Below are 19,992 nucleotides of genomic sequence, written 5' to 3'. Positions count from 1 at the left end.
TGCAGTTGACACAAAGAACTGCAGATGATGGTTAATACAAAAAAAGACACAAAGTGCTGGAGGAACTCAGCAGGTCAAGCAGCATTGCTGGAGAACATGGTTAAGTGACGTTGGGATCATTCTTCAGACCGAGTCACTATGCTGGTCTGCACCAGTGAGCACTTCTTCACCCACCACACGGCTGTTGTTGCAACTCAAGCTGTAGCCCCTGGCCAACAACTCTGTCTCCAGGCCGCTGTCAACAACAAGACATGCTCAGTCACCCTGGGACTCCATCCCCTCTTACGTGCTGCTGCTTCCAATGTGGGGTATGCGTGCGACTCCGGGGAAAGAGGGAGAGGGGCCGAGTGGACAGGGTGACCAAGCAGCGATGGTTGACAAAGCAACAGCCAACACGAAGAAACAGCAACAGGTTGTGGGGAGCCCCATGGTGATGAAGCACATCCTATGGGTGGTGGCAGACCGAAGAAAGTGCTGTCCCCAGGGGCTACACAAGCTGAACTGACTTGGAACTAACTTAGCCATAGAAGCAGAGGGAAGTGGAGGAAGGCTGCCAAAGGATACAATGGGATATTGATCGGTTACAGGTATGGGCAGAGAAATGCCAAAAGGATTTTAATGCAAGCGAATGTGAGGTGTTACACTTTGGGATGTCAAATACAAAGGGGTATTGTACAGTTAATGGCAAGACCCTTAACTGCATTGATGTACGGAGGGATTTTGTCTATAGGTTCCCGAAAGTAGCAACACAAGAAGATAGAGTGGTAAAGGCAGCATTTGCTGTGCAACAAAGCAACTTTGTAGCTCCAACCCCCGACTACTCTTCTGTAGCTGTAAAAATTTCCATCTCCATGTTTATCCAATTTCTTTCAAGGCCATGATGAAACCTGCCTCCACTGTATCCATAAGCAGTGCATTCAATTTGTTCCTCTTGATTCTCTTAACTTTATATCCATAACTCCCAGTCCTCAAACCTTCCATCAATGGGAACAGCCTGCATCATCCATTCAATCCAGACTTATCTTTTTACATACGTTAACAAATGTCCTATGGCTTTCTCCAAAGAAGAAATCCCAGCCTGGAATCATTCTGTTGTATCTGTGGTCTGACGATGCAGGAAACATTCTTGCAAATCTATTCCAGACCGTCTTACATACTTCACATATATCCCATAATGAGGTGAACAGCTGACTACAATACCCCAATTCCGTTAAACTTCAATGCTTTTTACTCTCATGCCTCTATTGATCAATTCTAGAATGTATTCCTTATTAACTGCTTTCAAACCTGCTCTACCATCTAATTGACTAACACTCATGTTCGCCCAGGTCCTTCCTGTAACCTTTTTAGAACAGCATCGTTCACTCTATATTATAGAGCCATGAAGTCATACAGCACAGAAAAAGGCCTTTTGGCCCAACTTACTCATGCCAATGAAGATGCCCTATCCTAATAGTCCCACCTGCTCATGTATACCCCATGTATCCTTATAAACTTTCCTATCCATGTACCTGTCCAAATGCCTTTTAAATGTTGTTATAGTACTTGCCTCAACTACATCCTCTGGTAGCTCGTTCCATATACCCACCACGCTGTGTGAAAAAGTGGAGAAGTTGATGGTGGTTGAATGGGTGAGCAGGCAGGCAGTTTGGGAGGTGCTGCACACCTTCTGCCACTTAGATTGGACAGGAGGTTTTCAATGCCATCCTGAATGCTCCTCCATAAATTCTGAGCAATCGTATACCAGCAATTTTCTCAATACTGTGGGGACGTTACATTTTTGCAAAGAGAATTCAAGAAAAACCTTGAATCTTTTTCTACATTGCTTCGCAACATAATTTACAACCATTAGAAATGCTTTTTAGTCTTTTTTTTAAAATCCAAGTGTCTACCAGATGGTCTCCTGCCAGGACAGCGCACCGAACAGTGTAACTGTTGCTTTGAAACTGGTGTCAAGCTTGCAACACACATAACATGCTCAGAGACAACTGCAAGAGTTGGGAATGTTGGCTGCAGACAATAAGCTGCAGACATTGATTGACTCATCCTTCATGTGGATGAGGATTTTGCAGATATATAATCCAGTAGCGTAAACTATCAGTTGTAGACAGTAAACTAAAAAGCTTTACACAGTACCTTAGTTCAATTGGCAATAAACTAAATTAAACTTTTAGAGGATAAATAGTTTCATTTTAGAATGAAGGGCCTTTGTCTCAGGACATATTGGGGTTAGCACAAGTAAACAAAGGACAGTTTATGGCTGTGGTTTCATGTAGTAATTTGCTTGTCATCTTGCTCCAACAACAGGACTGCAAAGATAAAATGCAAAAAAGGATCAGTCAATGATTCAATAGACAATAGGTGCGGGAGTAGACCATTCGGCCCTTGGAGCCAGCACCCAATCATCCCCAATCAGTACCCCGTTCCTGCCTTCTCCCCATATCCCCTGACCGCTATATTTAAGAGCCCTATCTAGCTCTCTCTTGAAAGTATCCAGAGAACTGGCCTCCACCGCCCTCGGATGCAGAGAATTCCAGACTCACAACTCTGTGTGAAAAAGTGTTTCCTCATCTCCGTTCTAAATGGCTTACCCCTTATTCTTAAACTGTGGCCCCTGGTTCTGGACTCCCCCAACATCGGGAACATAGAAAATAGGTGCAGGAGTAGGCCATTCACCCCTTCGAGCCTGCACCGCCATTCAATATGATCATGGCTGATCATCCAATTCAGTATCCTGTACCTGCCTTCTCTCCATACCCCCTGATCCCTTTAGCCACAAGGGCCACATCTAACTCCCTCTTAAATATAGCCAATGAACTGGCCTCAACTACCTTCTGCGGGAGAGAATTCCAGAGATTCACCACTCTCTGTGTGAAAAAAGTTTTCCTCATCTCGGTCCTAAAAGATTCCCCCCTTATCCTTAAACTGTGACCCCTTGTTCTGGACTTCCCCAACATCGGGAACAATCTTCCTGCATCTAGCCTGTCCAACCCCTTAAGAATTTTGTAAGTTTCTATAAGATCCCCCCTCAATCTTCTAAATTCTAGTGAGTACAAACCGAGTCTATCCAGTCTTTCTTCATATGAAAGTCCTGACATCCCAGGAATCAGTCTGGTGAACCTTCTCTGTACTCCCTCTATGGCAAGAATGTCTTTCCTCAGATTAGGAGACCAAAACTGTACGCAATACTCCAGGTGTGGTCTCACCAAGACCCTGTACAACTGCAGTAGAACCTCCCTGCTCCTATACTCAAATCCTTTTGCTATGAATGCTAACATACCATTCGCCTTCTTCACTGCCTGCTGCACCTGCATGCCTACTTTTAATGACTGGTGTACCATGACACCCAGGTCTCGTTGCATCTCCCCCTTTCCTAATCGGCCACCATTTAGATAATAATCTACTTTCCTGTTTTTGCCACCAAAGTGGATAACCTCACATTTATCCACATTATACTGCATCTGCCATGCATTTGCCCACTCACCCAGCCTATCCAAGTCACCTTGCAGCCTCCTAGCATCCTCCTCACAGCTAATATTGCCCCCCAGCTTCGTGTCATCCGCAAACTTGGAGATGTTGCATTCAATTCCCTCGTCCAAATCATTAATATATATCGTAAATAGCTGGGGTCCAGCATAAACGTTTCCTGCCTCCAGCGTGTCCAAACCCTTAATAATCTTATATGTTTCAATAAGATCCCCTCTCATCCTCTACTCCAGAGTATACAATCCCAGCAGGTCCACTCTCTCAACATATGACAGTCCCGCCATCCCAGGAATTAATCTTGTAAACCTACGCTGCATTCCTTCAATAGCAAGAACGTCCTTCCACAAATTAAGGAACCAAAATCGCACACAATACTCCAGGTGTGGTCTCACCAGGGCCCTATACAACTAGGACCTCTTTGCTCCTATAATCAACTCCTCTCGTCATGAAGGCCAACATGCCATTCACTTTCTTCACTGCCTGATGTACCTGCATGCTTACTTTCATTGACTGATGACCAAGGACCCCCAGATCCCGTTGTACTTCCCCTTTTCCCAATGACACCATTTAGATAATAATCTGCCTTCCTGTTTTTGCTACCAAAGTGGATTTCACATTTATCCACATTAAACTGCATCTGCCATGCATCTGCCCACTCACCCACCCTGTCCAAGTCACCCTGCATTCTCATAGAATCCTCCTCACAGTTCACACTGCCATCCAGCTTTGTGTCATCTGAAAATTTGCTAATGAATCCCTTATCTAAATTCTGCAATGGAATTCTCTCCAGCATAAATACTGCTACAAATGCGATTGGATGCAGATATGATGCACTCCATTGTAAATGATTCATTAAGACACAATTTTTTAATATGAAATAAACAACCACCAATCATTCAATAATCAAAAGGAAATGAAAACATGCAAGAAATGAACATGCATAGATCACACTGAGAAAAGAACAGATTTTTAAATAACTGCTCACCTGAAACAAATCCAAGTGCTAACATTCCAGACCCCCCACAGATCACAACATAAAATCTTCTCGATATTTCTAATGCCATGAGAATGCTATCATATCTTAAACACATACCTACACTTTCTCAAGTGATGAAAGCCTTGATTACAATTTACCGCCCTACAATTTAACCAATAAAATAAGGGAAAAGAAATGTAACAGTACTTTCAAGGATTAGTGAAAATTGGCTACCCTAGTAGAAAGCAACTCTTTCAAAAGGCAGAAGTTTCTGCCAGAGCAGCAAGTATACCCCGGGGAGCATCCTCTCTTGGCAGATACAGGAGCCAAGTTCAAACTAAAGAAAGATTTCCATCCCATTAACCCCAATATACAATTCTCTTTGCATGCAACTTCAGGAGCATTAGCTTGATCTAATTTGAAGATAGACCTCACGAGACAACCTTCAAAATAGTCCAGGAGAGCATCAGGAAATGAATTAGATCAGTGCTTGCTGAAATGTTGTACATTACATTGCTCCATTAATACAATTAAGAAATCACTTAAAAAATGTTAAAACAACAATTAGAAGTATGTTTAACATCTGCACAGCCTTGTGGAAAAGTAGCATAAACTAGCCTTTTTTTAAATTCCTGGTCTATGGTATCAGCTGACCGGGGGGGGGGTAACAGATGTCATAACTGCCTTAAAGACTATCAAACAAAGAGTGTGGAGGTTGAAATGTTATGCTGGTGATTCTTGATCCCATTTTCTATTTCACAACTTTTACTTAAAAATGGCAGAACACAGACATGTCCATTGCTGATGTTCAAATTGTCTTTCATCAGGACCACTCTGTTCCTCAGCTCACTGCAGCCTCAGTCTTAACGTGAATTAAAGAATTTCATTTAAAAAATGTTGGGCAAATTCAACTGACTTGAAATCAACGCTGCATTTGGGAGAGTAGTTACTGACTTAAGTCTTCTCACAAAACAAGGTTATGGTTATTGAAGGTCAGTCCCAACTCCAGGTCATCACTGCAGTTCCACATCACTATTTCCTGTACTCAAGAAATCACTTCAGTTGTTTTATCAATGATCTTTCCTTAAACATCGTAAATGGGATATTTGATCAAATAATGTTTACTTCAATTCATAACTCCTTAATAAAGGGGACATCAAATGACACACAGCCTGTAAATATCTGGGTATTTGTTAATAAGTGTCAAGTGACATTAAAGTCATACCAGTACCATGCAATGGTCACCTCCAAGAAAAAAGTCCATACCATGAACATTGTAGGCATTAGCAAAGACCATATACTTATCTGGGCACACTTCAAATGCAGATCAAAAATCAAGTTCTTTGCTGTAGAATAAGGACTCACCACCTCACTTCCCAAAGCCATTTACCATGCACATTTGCAGACAAATACAACTCAAACACTGAAGAGGCTTGCCACCATCCAAGTTAAAATAGCCTGCTTGAAAAGTACCTCAGTTGGAAATATAATCACTACTCCTACTTTATTGCTGGTTGGAAATACCAGAGCCCTTTACTATCACTATGATTTACAGTGGTTTAAAGACACAGTTCACCACCAAGTAGAGTTTAGAATGGACAAGGTGCTGGCCTTGCTGGCATCTTCCACGTCCTGCAAATGCATAAAAGTCATGCTGATGGGCTAAAGAAATGTCACAGCACTGTTTTTTGCTATTAAGATGACAACGATGAGTATACAACAATCTTTTTAAAATGGGCTTGCAATCTAAATGGACAACTACAAAGATTAAAAAGGGACAAAGTAAGGCTCTGGAGAGTCCTATACTGGTATAGGTTGTGACACTTTCACCTGTAAAAGTGCTAAAAAGAATGTGGAATAAACCTTACTCATTCATTATCAACATAACACTAACAAAATGCTAAAATATTTCACTTATTTCATATTTATCCACTATTTACAACATCCGCCTGTTTTGATTTGTTTTCTATTTGGCAATCTATTTCCAATGCCTCCAGATGTTTAATGTAATAGAGGAGCCAGAATTTGAAAAGAAAACATACCCAAGTGTAAATCAAATCAATGCTTTTTTTGCACAAGCATTTTACCAACTAGGACTTTTACTTTATTTCTGACAATAGACAATAGGTGCAGGACTAGGTCATTCGGCCCTTCAAGTCAACACCGCCATTCAATGTGATCATGGCTGATCATCCACAATCAGTACCCCGTTCCTGCCTTCTCCCCATATCGCGTGACTCCGCTATCTTTAAGAGCTCTGTCTAGCTCTCTAGAAAGCATCCAGATAATCTACCTCCTCCCCTTCTGAGGCAGAGAATTCCACAGATTCACAACTGTCTGGGTCCCGCCATCCTGGGAATTAACCTGGTGAACCTATGCTGCAATCCCTCAATAGCAAGAATGTCTTTCCTCAAATTGGGAGACCAAAACTGCACAAAATACCCCAGGTGTGGTCTCACTAGGGCCCTGTACATCTGCTGTCATTTATTTTTTATTGTTGCTGCATATTATGGCATGGCCTGATAATAAGCGTAGATTTCTCTCCTGCATCCAGTCAATATATTTACTTATATTGACTCCATCTGCTATCACAATTTCAATGTCCATCTTAAGTGGTATTCACATCATCTTTCTAATTATTACATTTACCCAAATGTTCTATCATATTTGGAATCTACATCATACACAGTTTAGTAACAAACCATGATTCCTTTCCAGGAGTGCGGACTGCTTTTAGTTAAGGGCCTGTCCCACTTTCACGACCTAATTCACAACCTCTGCCGAGTTCGCCCTTGACTCATACTCGCAGCATGGTCGTCACGAGGTCGTAGGTAGGTCGTAGCCGGCCATGATGCTAGTCGTAGGTATTCGTGGCATCAAGTAGGTCGGGGCGTTTTTTCTAGCATGATAAAAATTGTCCACGAGTAAAAAAGGTCGTGAATTAGGTCGTGAAAGTGGGACTTGTTCACTAGGTCGTGAATTGTTCTTGTCCATGAGATTATCTTTCTGAAAATAACTAACACTCTCAAAAACAAATACTCAATTTATATTTTGTTGACTGTCAGGCTAATCCAAAAAGTAAGAGTCAACTACAGGCATCAGATTGAAGTTTCTGCAGCAAAGCTCTTGTATACTCCAAGCTGTGGAGGTAATTCTGAACTGATACAAAGCAATTCACAGGTAGACAAAAATGCTGGGGAAACTCAGCGGGAAAGGCAGCATCTATGGTGCAAACGAATGGGTGATGTTTCAGGTCGAGACCCTTCTTCAGACTGATGAGGGGATGGGGGTGGCGGGAAGAAGAAAGGAAGAGGCGGAGACAGTGGGCTTTGGGAGAGCTGGGAAGGGGAGGGGAGAGAGGAAGGAAGCAAGGACGACCTGAAATTGGAAAAGTCAATGTTCATACCGCTGGGGTGTAAACTATCCAAACAAAATACGAGGTGCTGCCCCTCCAATTTACGGTGGGACTCACTCTGGCCATGTAGGAGGCCCAGGCCAGAAAGATCAGATTTGGAATGGGAGGGAGAGTTGAAGTGCTGAGCCACCAGGAGATCAGGTTGGTTATTGCGAAATGAGCGGAGGTGTTGGACGAAGCAATCGCCAAGCCTATGCTTGGTGTCACCGATGTAGAGCAGCTGACATCTAGAGCAGCGGATGCAATAGATGAGGTTGGAGGAGGTGCAGATGAACCTCTGCCGCACCTGGAAAGACTGCTTGGGTCCTTGAATGGAGTCAAGGGGAAAGGTAAAGCGACAAGTGTAGCATTTCCTGTGGTTGCAAGGGAAAGTGCCAGGAGAGGGGATGGTTTGGGTGGGAAGGGACAAATTGACCAGGGAGTTACGGAGGGAGAGGTCTCTCTGCGGAAAGCCGACAGGGGAGGAGATGGGAAGATGTAGCCAGTGGCGGGATCCCGTTGGTAGACAAAAATGCTGGAGAAAAAATGAGCGGGTGGGGCAGCATCTATGGAACGAAGGAATAGGTGGCGTTTCGGGTCGAGACCCTTCTTCAGACTGATGGCGGGGGAGGGGCGGGAAAAAGAAAGGAAGAGGCGGAGTCAGTAGGCTGTAGGAGAGCTGGGAATGGGAGGGGAAGGAGGGAGAGAGCAAGGACTACCTGAAATTGGAGACGCCAATGTTCATACCGCTGGGGTGTAAACTACCCAAGCAAAATATGAGGTGCTGTTCCTCCAATTTGCAGTGGGCCTCACTCTGGCCATGGAGGAGGCCCAGGACAGAAAGGTCGGATTCGGAATGGGAGGGGAAGTGCTGAGCCACCAGGAGATTAGGATGGTTATTGCGAACTGAGTGGAGGTGTTGTGCGAAGCGATTGCCAAGCCTGCGCTTGGTCTCACCGAGGTTGATCTTACGCTGAATAATCCAACCACATTTTTGTTTGGAAGTGGAAATAAATAATAGAAATTGCATTCATTGCAAAGTGTAAAGAGTTGAGATACTGTATTATAATTTTGCTGCATGTCATCGTGGTATATATCATTTCTTGATTGATGATTATGTTTAGTTTGTGACTTTATTTGAAGCAGAAATAATATGTGAATGCTTCATTGAGCATAATTCCGACTGGTAACTACGCACTTCTTCCGAGCACATTATCGCACGCGTCATGCAAGCAGTCTTAGATGACCACATGAACTGTCATTTGGCAACCTAAAAAGCTGCCTAGGTTGCCCGTCTAGCAACAGAGAAAAAAAGGTAAGTGAGAGCCCTGCATCATACAGCTAAAGTTGAAAGACAAGTTTCATCAAGTATAACAACCTTTTTGTTATATAAAACTCTACAATTCAGGTAGAGTAAACAGCCTTACAGTTTGAAGCGAAGGTAAAACTTATCATAGAAGATTCAGACTACAGGTAAAAAGGCAAGCACAAATGAAGTCAAGAAGGTGGATTAAATTGAAAGTGTTTTACTTTGAATGGGGCAATATGGACAGAAAAATACAACCAATGATACGAACAAAACTATCATGGTATCCAGACAAAAATCCCTAAAGAGCTGGCAAGGCAGATTGATTAGTTGAAACGTGCCCAATTTACCCGTATAGACAGAATGTAAAATCAAAATGATAATAGAAAAACTATATAAATGAGTTATTAGGAATTATCTGGAGCATTACAAATAACCACCTGATTTGTTTAAACAACATTCTGCTACTTGCATCAATATTTCAGAAAAGTACCAAAATAAACTTCAGTTATATTTGCATATCAGATGTCCTGCAAAAGGGGAAACACTGAACCCCTTTTCATCACCAAGATGACAGAGACTGGCAATGGATGATCTGCAGTGATCCGAAAAAGCTCATACGTGAAGTTGGCATGTATATCAACGACAGGGATATCCATTCTTAAATGGAAACCAAACCACATACGTTGTTTCAAAATAGTAACAAAACATCTTAATTTCCATGCTCAAAATAAATCATGTTTTATCCGTCCCACAGGGATGCCCAAATCAAAATTCCAGCAAAGGTTTACACCTGTATATTTTCCACTACAAACAGAGCAAGAACTTATAATATAAAAATTCAGACAGGATTTAGGCTTCTGCAGTCAAGATCGTTTAAAAAAAAAAAAAACTCCTTATACAACGTAGAATTATTCTAATATTTAAGTCTTAGTGCTAAATTCATATTTAAACTAAATAAAATAGTATTTCAGTTCGAGGATCTTCAACAAACTACAGGCGCACAACCTTTTATCCGAAATTCCGGAAACTGAAAAGCTCCGAAAACCGGACATTTTTTCCAGGATGTCGTCTGCACACCAAAGCCCGTGTTTGGCGCCAAACCTGACCCGAAACGACCCACGGTCAACCCAGGTCTGTACTACTGTAGCGGCTGCCTCCTCCCCGGAGACACACTTAAACATCTGTAAATGTTAGTCAGTTAGTTTGGAGGGCTTTTATGTGAGGGGGGGGGGGGGGTGAAGGGGGAAACTTTAATTCTTAGTCCCCTACCTGGTCGGAGAGGCGGGGAGCGGACAATGCCTTACCGGGTCGCCGTGCAGTAAGCTCCGGAGCGCTGTGGCCGCCGACTCCCAACACCGCGGAGCTGGGGCTGCGGGCGTCCGGCCGCGGGCGGCGCCGGTTGTAGCTCCGACCCCGGCAACTCTACCCCTGGCTGCGCGGCGCTCCAAATCCAGCGCCGCCCGCGACCGGATGCCCGCAGCCCCAGGATGTTGGGAGTCGGCGGCCACAGCGCTCCGGAGCTTACCACACGGCGACCCGGTAAGGCATTGCCCGCTCCCCGCTGGTATCCCAGCGCTGTGGCCGCCGACTCCCAACATCGCGGAGCTGGGGCTGCGGGCGTCAGGCCGCGGGCCGCGCTGGATTTGGAGCGCCGCGCAGCCAGGGGTAGAGTTCGCCGGGGTCGGAGCTCCAACCGGCGCCGCCCGCGGCCGGACGCCCGCAGCCCCAGCTCCGCGATGTTGGGAGTCGGCGGCCACAGCGCTCCGGAGCTTACTGCACGGCGACCCGGTAAGGCATTGCCCACTCTCCGCCTCTCCGACCAGGTAGGGGACTAAGAATTAAAGTTTCCCCCTTCACCACCCCCCCACCACATAAAATCCCTCCAAACTAACTGACTAACATTTAAGCAATGATTTACAATGATTCCCCGGTCTCCGGGGAGGAGGCAGCCGCTCCAGACTTTTCAAGCCGCCCGCGCTACCTACCTAATCTACGCTAAAAATCTACCATTCCGAAATCCGAAAAATTCCGAAATCCGAGAAGTGTCTGGTCCCAAGGCTTTCGGATAAAAGGTTGTGTACCTGTATTTATACCCTAACAAAAAGGTAGAACCAGACTCCACAAATACAGCTTAACATGTTTAGAAATGACAAGACAGCTAAATATGTAAACCACAAATCATCCAATGACAGAAGCTGCCAAACAGGAAGCTAGGCATTAAATGTTATTTTTTACCATTGTACACAGATTACACAAAGTTGCAGGTACATTAAACAGGAATTTCAAGCACATCTTGGAAAACACCTAGAGATAGCCGAAAATATACACCACCCACAACATATTTGGAACAGTGACTTATGACTAAAATCTAAAAGACTTCAAATTTCTATCCTACTTTTTTTTCTTTTTTTTTTTTAAACAAAAATTTCATAAAATAATTAAAGAAAAAGTGCTAGAAGGACTCAGTAGGCCAGGCAGCATGCCTGGAGAAAAAAAAAAACACTTTAGGTTGGTGACCAGGTATCAAAAAATTTTTGTCTCGCTAATGGCCCCTCACACGTGATGTCAGAAGTACAGGTAATTTGGTCTGCCACAGACAATGATGTCAGTAGCCATAACCGATTTCAGACTAGCAAACATACCCATTCAACTATTAGTCTAGCCCATGCCTGAAAACTTAAAACAGGGGAAAAAAGCACCAGATTTTCTTACACCTCATTCACCACTTAGAATCACAAACTGTGCTCCATCCTTCCACACTCACTTGTGTTGCAATGTCCAGACTAAGATCTTATCCCATAGTAATGGATGGATGGACATTAACAGTTCCCTTCAGAATTAAACGTTACAATCAGAAAAGTTCAGCTCCATGGTTTCTCTTCAAAGTAGTGAAAATAAGTGGAAAATGGACTGAAAATCTTTAACCAAGTAACACGTAGCACATAATATTGCACAGAGTCAGTTCTCTGACTGAAAGGCAATTATTCCCCTGAAAATCCCCTGTTCCTAGGTCAGGATCATTTAATGTCAAAGCTCTTCAGTAGTTTTTTTTAATGTTCTGAAGGAGCAACATTTATATGTTTTGATTACATAGAGTTAATTCTAAGAATCGGAATACCAATTTTTTAACTTTCTTACCTTTCCTTTGCAGAAACACTCTGAGCAAAGGCATTGCAGTCTTAATTGCCTTTAAATAGTTATCATCATTGTTTATTGGTAACAAGTCTCCATGAATGTCAGCATATCCAACTAAAACATCAACATTTGGAATTCTGTGGACATGCTGCAATAATCCATAAAATTCTTCAAACTTCCCAGGTTTGGATCGATCCAGAGAAAAACGACGAAATTCAGCCCCAAACTAAATAAGTAAAGGGGGGGAGGGAAGAAGTGAAAACATTTCAGCTGTATAATTTGGGATTATTTTCAAAAATGCATCTTGTGAATTTAAATGGCAGAATTCTAAAAGTAATATTACAAATATTTTATATAATATAAAAGAAAATTGACATAAAAGAAATTTAAGCCGGTAAACTATTGCTTAGTTTAGATGTATAGTTTATGTTGCTCAGGATTTTTTACTTGTACGAAATTCATATCTTTGGAACATATTGCAAATCAGCATTTCTTTACATGGGCACAATTGAACAAGATTGAATGGGTTCATGTATTTTCATATTCCTATGATTTTACCCAAAATAAAGAATTCTAATTAGAGCGTGGAAGCAAAAAATTCTAGAAAACCATTATTTCCTCTTTAATAGGTACAAAAACCTGTTTGTTAAAACGTTGCGATTACTGATCAAAGATTAGTAAGGAGCAGTCTAACATGGAGGCAGTGATAAAAGTATTTTTTTGCAATTCTGCATACCATGTCCATTTGTTATCGTATATTATCACAATCCTGAACACTGAATGCCTCATTTTCTAACACAAAATGAAAAATTGTCTGCCAGCAAAGAAATTGATTTAATTCAAGAAGAATAAATATCATTGTTTAGTAGCAAATGAAACACACTCAAATATATTTGTAACTCATAGACAGTATTTCACACACTTGAGCATAGAACTGGATAGACTTGGCTTGTACACGCTGGAATTCAGAAGATTGAGGGGGGGATCTTATAGAAACTTACAAAATTCTTAAGGGTAGGCTAGATGCAGGAAGATTATTCCCGATGTTGGGGAAGTCCAGAACTAGGGTCACAGTTTAAGGATAAGAGGGAAGTCTTTTAGGACCGAGATGAGAACATCATTTTTTACACAGAGTGGTGAATCTGTGGAATTCTCTGCCACAGAAGGTAGTTGAGGCCAGTTCATTGGCTATATTTAAGAGGGAGTTAGATGTGGCCCTTGTGGCTAAAGGGATCAGGGGGTATGGAGAGAAGGCAGGGATGGGATACCGAGTTGGATGATCAGCCATGATCATATCGAATGGCGGTGCAGGCTCGAAGGGCCGAATGGCCTACTCCTGCACCTATTTTCTATGTTAACAGTATAGCACAGGAGCAATCCCTTCTGCCAACAATGTCTGCGCTGAACATGAAGCCAAGTTAAACAAATCCTATATGGCAAAGGTGAGAGATGAGATTTAACAGAGCAAATTGGTTCATCCAAAGAAACTAGGGACAGAGAAACATTGAAAACCTAAAAAGCAACACCCATAAACAGGTTGGATTAATACCACTTGGATGGATTCTAGTTTTGATTTATCATCTTAGTTATGTACTTTCCTTTTGCTAAATGATTCAAGTTATAAAGAAAAGCTCACAACTTACATCAAGTCAAATGATCAGTTAACTAAAACCAGATCAGTTAACTAGACTCCCAAGATGTTGATTTCTATCCATGTACAACACGGTCTAATTAATCAACATGTTCACACGAAGAAACTGTTGGACACGATCCAAATTACAGGTCCATAGTTTACATTCTATGTACAGCCAATGTTGCATGTACTGCCAAATTATTGCAACGATCCCCATTAAAAGTTATAATTTAAAATGATAGTTTTAGTCATATTCATTCACTAGTGAAATTCTGCAGACAAAAATAAAGATGATGTAATTTCATTCTTCAAATATAATGTTTTAATGGTTCAATCTTAAATTAAGTCGAGTACCCAGATAATTAGAACCTCCTTTCCATTTAAAATGAGCTTACAGCACAATCCTTTTGGGAACTCTGTATCCGAAATGCTTTACTAATTGCTTAGGGATGGCATTTACAAATCACATTGCTGTCCAAATTTTTATTTTAAGGGGCAGAAGCATTCATAACCAAAAAAATAGGTGCAGGAAAGATTTATGTTCATTGGACTGTGCTATCACATGCTTCAACTCCCAGCAGAACCTGAATGGTGAAACAAGTGGAATTACAAAGCAATGGTTTAAATGTTTGAAGTTGCAGCAGGCCTGCGTCTGACCAGACGATTGAACCCTGGCAGCGCCAACACTGGTCACAGATCCTGCGCCAACAGGGGTATTAGTCAGGACACTGGATCTAACTCATCTCCTTCGTCGACGGCTTCACAGACATTCCCACACCCAGCCCCCATTTCGCCAGACACACCGTGTCCGTCATCCACGCACCTTGCTCTTCACCTCCACCGTCTCCAGGCACTTGGACGACGTGCGATGGTGAGTCTTGATCATTTTCGTAGCGCCGTTCGCCGACCCGGTGCTCGGTCGTTCGTTCGTTCGTTCGTTTCCCCCAAGGACAGCGGCTCAGCGTGAGGGGGAGGTCACGTTAGGTTAGTTTGGAGGGGAGGGAGATAGTGCAGGATGAACCCCGTCGCCGCTAATGGCGGTTGCGTGTGCCGAGCAACGGCTCAAACTCCGCCGCCTCCTCCTGACGACCTGCACCAAACTCCGGACTTTGATACCAGATGACGTCAGCCTCCCCGGAAACCCAACCTGTGCATGCGCGCGCCCGCCCCCAACCAGCCCGCGCCCGCGCCCGCGCCCGCCGCCCGTTGTCCCGCAGATCCTTCGCCGCGCGCACTGGCAGTTGAGGGGCGGGGAGTGCGGGCGCCCGGAGGCCTGACCCACCTGTGCACCTGATGCTTGCCATGAACAGGTATCTCAAGTCAGTGCCCAACCCCGAAGCTAACAGGCACTGCAAGATCTCCTCAAGCAACCTAGATAACCCCAATAGTTCTCCAACTCTCCTTTCTTTATAAAAGCATGCCAAATCTACGCAAAGCTTTAAAGCAATCTATAAAATGAGCACACAAACCTTCATCAAAATATAGTATTTTGCAGGTACCATTTAAATGATCTTTTATTATTGCCATGCATTTCAATGCATTAGACTAAATGGATGTTTCTAAGTCTGATTAAACTCAGTTTTGTTAATAAAGCATATTTTACAGGTATTTATCAACTTTTTATATTTAGGCAGAACAAAAGACGGAACGTAAGAAACGGTGTGTATTTGGATTTCCTGAAGATCTTTAATAAAGTGAAAAGTGTAAAAAAAACACATGGGGCTGCATATAATATTGTGTGTTTTGCATGATTTGACACCTGAAATACTAAATTTACATGTCATTTGTAATTTAGTGGTGAAATAGAGTTGGCATAAATTAGCCTTTTTTTCAAGATGGTGAATTGGGACAAGGATCACTGCTTGGGGTCTAGTTATTCACAATACAGTATCAGTGATTTAGATGAGAGAACTGAGTAATATTTCTAAGTTTGCTGGCACCATGATACTGTAAGAGGATTATGAGATGTGAGGGGAACACAAACAAAGTTTCATTATAATGTAGATGAATGGAATATGCAGTATAATATGGATAAATATAAAGTTAAGATATGGGACTGCAGATGTTGGAATCTTGAGCAAAACACAAAGTGCTGTAGGAACTCAGTAGGTCAGGCAACATTTGTGGAGGGAAATGGGCAGACGGCATCTGAAGAAGGGTCCCAACCCAAAATGTCACTCCACAAATGCTGCCTGAGTTCATCACTTTGTGTTTTATACAGGGACCTTTTTCATCCCAGTTATTCCCTCTCCAAAACCTCTGTTATCAGACAACTGAGAAATAAAATCTGTCAGTTCGGGGATAGTCCCAATCTTCCAACCTACCTTCATTGGAGACGCTATACTTTTACTGAGTCTGTTATGCTACAATGCTATAAATATATATTGTGCTTTCGAGTATTTTTCTCTTTGCACTACTCGTTGCACTTGTGCAAGGCTTGATTGTACTCGTGCACAGAATGATTAGATTTAATTAGATAGTGCAGCAACAAAAGCTTTTCACTGTACTCAGTACATGACAACATTAAAGCAATACCAATAGAGGAAGCTGAAGGAAGAAAGGGATAAGCACTCTGGCCAGGAGTCTATCCCCAAAGGTCTTCCATAACAAAGTTCCTATCTCGCTAAGCACCATTGTTGCTTTGCCAGCAATACAGGGACAATTCTCAAAAATTAGGAACTCATCTTCTGAGGAAGTCTAATGAAGGGTCCTGTCCGGGAAAGACACACATCAATGTTCTCCATCGATCTGTGGTGTAACCCACTGAATTACTCCAGCACTTTGTGTCTTTTATGTTGTAAATTAGCATCTGCATTTCCTTGTTTCCGCTCCAAACTCATTTTCTTCATCTCATACTGAACTAGTAGGCAGTGGAGCCATGCTAATTTGCTGAGGTAGGGGAGTTGTTGAAAGTTTAAATAATGATAAACTTTACACATGTTCATGCTCCACATTTGAACCCCAAGTTGTCACAAAAGAATATTTCTGGAGATAAAACACCCATTTGCCTCTGTACCACTAAACAAGCTGAAATCGACATGCTATGCTTATGTGTAAGAAGGAACCACAGATGCTGGTTTAAACCGAAGATAGATACAAAAAGCTAGAGTAGCGGTTCAGGCAGCATCTCTGGAGAGAAGGAATGAGTGACGTTTTGAGTCGAGACCCTTCTTCAGACTGCTTATGCTTATCTTCAAGAGTGTTTTATTGTCATATGTTGCAGATAGGATAATGAAATTCTTACTTGCTGCAGCACATCAGAATATGTAAACATAGTACATAACGGGAGAAAAAAAATTCAGTGTGTATATATACACATGCACACATACTCAATAAATAAACAAATATAGTGCAATAATAATAGTATGTTGTAGTTCAGAGCTTATTTGTTGTAGTGTTTGATAGCCTGATGGCTGTAGGGAAGAAGCTTTTCCTGAACCTGGATGTTACAGTTTTCAGGCAGTTTTCAATGAAATGAGTGTATGGCCAGGATAGTGTGGGTCTCTGATGATGCTGGCTGCCTTTTTGAGGCAACTACTCCAGTAAATCCCTTCGTTGGTGGGGAGGTCAGAGCCAGTAATGGACTGAGCAGTTTTCACAACTTTTTACAGTCTTTTTCGCTCCTGGGCATTCAAGTTGCTAAATGAGGCCGTGATGCAACCAGTCAATATGCTCTCTAATGTACACCTGTAAAAGTTCAAGAGGTGGGTAAAATCCCTATGGACTCCAATTGAAGTTAATTTTCAACCATTCCTAGGTAAATAATGGGGTAAAATTAACTGCAGATGCTGGTTAAGAATAAATACATGATATCGAGGTATGTGAATAGAGGGAGGGTGCACATTCTTGCTACTGCAGATGAGCGACTAGTTCTTGTATGTTTTTAGGGGTGATGTACTCCAATGTGCCATCTTGCTGGTTATCTGATGTGCAGTATTCATCTACTCTGGGAAAATAGCTAGATATTTATTTGTAGTCTCTTTGCTTCATTAGAACTGGAAGCTGCTCATAGCTAATATGCTGTGGCCATTGACAGAGTAGACAATGCCAAATGCATCGTAGAAAAATGTGGTCTAATTTCTCAACACCAGTCTAAAGTCTATGGCATTTCCTATAAAGTCCCATTTTATAGGAAATGCCATAATTCTGTGCATATCTGGTGAAATTGTGCTTGTGGCAGAAATGCAATTCTGAACTGTACATACCAAATTAATTTAGGTTGTTTCCATGCATAAATTGGGCATTTGCTCCAGAAATAACTACAGTATTTATAAATGCAGTACAGCAAACAGTTGCAATAATGGACTATGGAGGGGGGCTTTGTGTCCGTTATTGCCGATTGTCCACTACAGCCGAGTGAGGGGGGTAAATTTAACCCAAGGCCATGAGGGATGTAAGTTGGAAGGGGTGAACAAGAGAGAATGCACAGGCCAGGGAGCCCCCAATCCCACATGCAATGTGCCACAGATGGGGCCAAATGCTGCTCATGCTGTTTGCTCTCCTCCCGCCACCAGAAGTATGTCACGTGATGCCAGCTCATTGGGTAACTGGCGGAAGGAGGGGGGAGGGAGCAACAGGCGTCTCGTTATAGTGTTTTGGTTATAGTGGATATCCAAAATCCACTATATGGAGGTCCGTTATTGCGAGGGTTTACTGTACTGACAAAAAGAAACCAGCATGTTAAATTTTCACTGCCATTACTCTTTTGCAGCAATGTTGTTAAAGTGCACCGCCTGGTGGAGTTTTGGCATTACAATTATCTGCAGGAATAAAAATCATTCCGTTGTTCCCGTTGTGTTAACTGTTAAAGAAATCTTGAGTCTTAATCAGGTTAAATATTGGTTTTGATTCATACCTAAATATATCCTATTGATTGAGATAGCAACTTGATGAGCTCAAAAGTGAAGAACCTGACCAACCTTTCACCCCCGCCCCACATTGCCCCCCACACCCCTACTTGTTTCAGATGCAAATAAACTAAATGTCTGCTAAAACTGGGTAACGTTAAGGATTTCAACGATCACAGAGGAAGAGCAATAGATTAATATCTAGATTAAATAATTGTAATTGAAATATAGAAGCAGACTAATGCTGTACTTCCCCTTCAGCCAGTTCATCATTCAATAATCCATGTACAAACAGACCTGGGTTCTTTCTCACAATTTAACAAATTATTTTTTCATTGTTATGTGCGCCAATGCGGATGACCTTGCAATTATTTGCATAATATTCCATCTGCATGTTCTTGCCCAATGAATCAGCATGATATCTCAAACCCCTTCATATTCATAAATCCACTTGGTTTAGTATTATCAACAAACATGGAAATACAACTTTTGGTCCTTTCAGCCAAATTATGCATGTACAGTAAAATTGTGCTTGTACAGTAAAAGTCCAATAATCTGGTAAATTGGGAACTATGCTGGTGGTCAACTAGTTGATTTCCCTGTAATAATAATTTTCCACTGCACCTGTTAAGTTTAAAGGTTGCAGAAAATATGCAAGCATTCTGGACTCTGCCCTGCCGCAAACCTATCCCCATCGTGACCCCTGTATTCCAAGTCACAACCCCAGCTCAAGCACACACCTGACCCACTGTACGCACCCTGGTTGGTTCTGGCTGCACATCCAGCTCGCACTCTGGCCCTCTGACTCATGATCTGGACTTCTGACAACTAGATGCCAAACTCAGGATTTTTAAACAATTGGATGTTGGATTATTTTTGTTTTGCAATAGACTATGGAAAAAATGGGATTTAAACACTGACGTTTTGCTGTAATCCGCTAATTATAGCCTGTCAACTTGAGAAAGATCCATTCATTCCTGCTCTTTGCTTTCTGTCAAAAGTAATTCTCAGTTCCTGCTACTATATTACTCTCAATTCATTATGATCTCACATTGGTGATTAACCTCCTGTACAGGATTTGATCAAACATCCTACCTACATCCTCTTTCCCCCTTATTCACACTTTCCAAACCACATCGTCAAAGAGCTCTCATAAATTAGTCAAGTATGATCATCCCCTCAGAATTCACAATAGCTCTGCTTAATACTATT

At 42.2% G+C, this 19,992-nt stretch overlaps 1 protein-coding gene across 1 annotated transcript in view; it reads right to left on the bottom strand.

Moving 5' to 3' along the window:
• The window catches only part of pard6b (par-6 family cell polarity regulator beta), a 40,902-nt gene extending 25,833 nt beyond the window's left edge, over positions 1 to 15,069 (bottom strand). The window contains exons 1-2 of the mRNA XM_033041540.1: positions 14,757 to 15,069; positions 12,304 to 12,526 (exon numbers count right to left, since the gene is read on the bottom strand). Of these exons, the coding sequence (XP_032897431.1) occupies positions 12,304 to 12,526; positions 14,757 to 14,819 (286 nt within the window). The 5' untranslated portion in view covers positions 14,820 to 15,069. The remainder of the gene's footprint in view (positions 1 to 12,303; positions 12,527 to 14,756) is intronic.
• Positions 15,070 to 19,992: the final 4,923 nt, after the last annotated feature.

Source organism: Amblyraja radiata, chromosome 23 (genome assembly GCF_010909765.2).
Source record: "Amblyraja radiata isolate CabotCenter1 chromosome 23, sAmbRad1.1.pri, whole genome shotgun sequence".
Lineage (NCBI taxonomy): Eukaryota > Metazoa > Chordata > Chondrichthyes > Rajiformes > Rajidae > Amblyraja > Amblyraja radiata.
Note: the sequence above shows the minus strand (reverse complement) of the source record. Positions and strands in the feature narration are given on the sequence as shown.